The sequence below is a fragment of the Nanorana parkeri genome, unplaced genomic scaffold (genome assembly GCF_000935625.1).
Source record: "Nanorana parkeri isolate BGI_ZX_2015 unplaced genomic scaffold, ASM93562v1 scaffold2417, whole genome shotgun sequence".
Classification (NCBI taxonomy): Eukaryota; Metazoa; Chordata; class Amphibia; order Anura; family Dicroglossidae; genus Nanorana; species Nanorana parkeri.
The window spans coordinates 119,704-120,350 of record NW_017308685.1 but is presented as its reverse complement, the minus strand read 5'-3'; the positions used below and the strand labels follow the sequence as shown (position 1 = coordinate 120,350).

At 57.2% G+C, this 647-nt stretch overlaps 1 protein-coding gene across 1 annotated transcript in view; it reads left to right on the top strand.

The window, feature by feature from the left end:
• The window catches only part of TRIM45 (tripartite motif containing 45), a 9,503-nt gene that overhangs the window by 7,672 nt on the left and 1,184 nt on the right, over nt 1-647 (top strand). Inside the window, 1 exon segment of the mRNA XM_018573533.1 lies at nt 191-321. Within this exon segment, the coding sequence (XP_018429035.1) occupies nt 191-321 (131 nt within the window).

The following is a 647-nucleotide window of genomic DNA, read 5'->3' as shown; positions in this document are numbered from 1 at the left end:
CCCCTTGTTATGGGACCCTCCCCCTTGTTATATGACCCTCCCCCTTGTTATGGGACACTCCCCTTTGTTACAGGACCCTCCCCTTCTGTGCAGACCCTCCCCTTTGTTACAGGACCCTCCCCTTTGTTATAGGACCCTTCCCTTACTGTGCGGACCATCCTGTAAGCTTTTCGCGTTGTCTGTCCCTCAGAGCTCTCCAACCCTCCCTCCAGGACAACCATGACGGAACCTACCAGATCTCCTACACCCCCTCGGAGGCGGGGCAGCTGGCGGTCAGCGTGTGCGTAAAGGGCCGTCACATCAAGGTGAGACAACGGTGTCACATGACCTCCGATTCCCGGTCACGTATACGTCCAACCTCTGATCGGCCTCCTGCAGTCCCTGTACAGCAGGGCTGGAGTGTGAGAGGAAGAAGCAGGACAGGAGCCAGTCAGCTCACGTGCAGGCAGTGAGCGTGCTCGTAGCTGTAGAGAGCAGAGTGACAGATGAGGTCATCACTGCGCTGCTTCTCCTTTCACTGCCCAGTCCCGGGCCGGCGGGTTGAATGATGCTGACACAGTGACAGCCGGGAGTTGCTTTGTATCGGCTGTCATGACGCTGCGTTCAGTCTCCGTGCGTCCCCCAGTAAATACAATGTATATCATGTG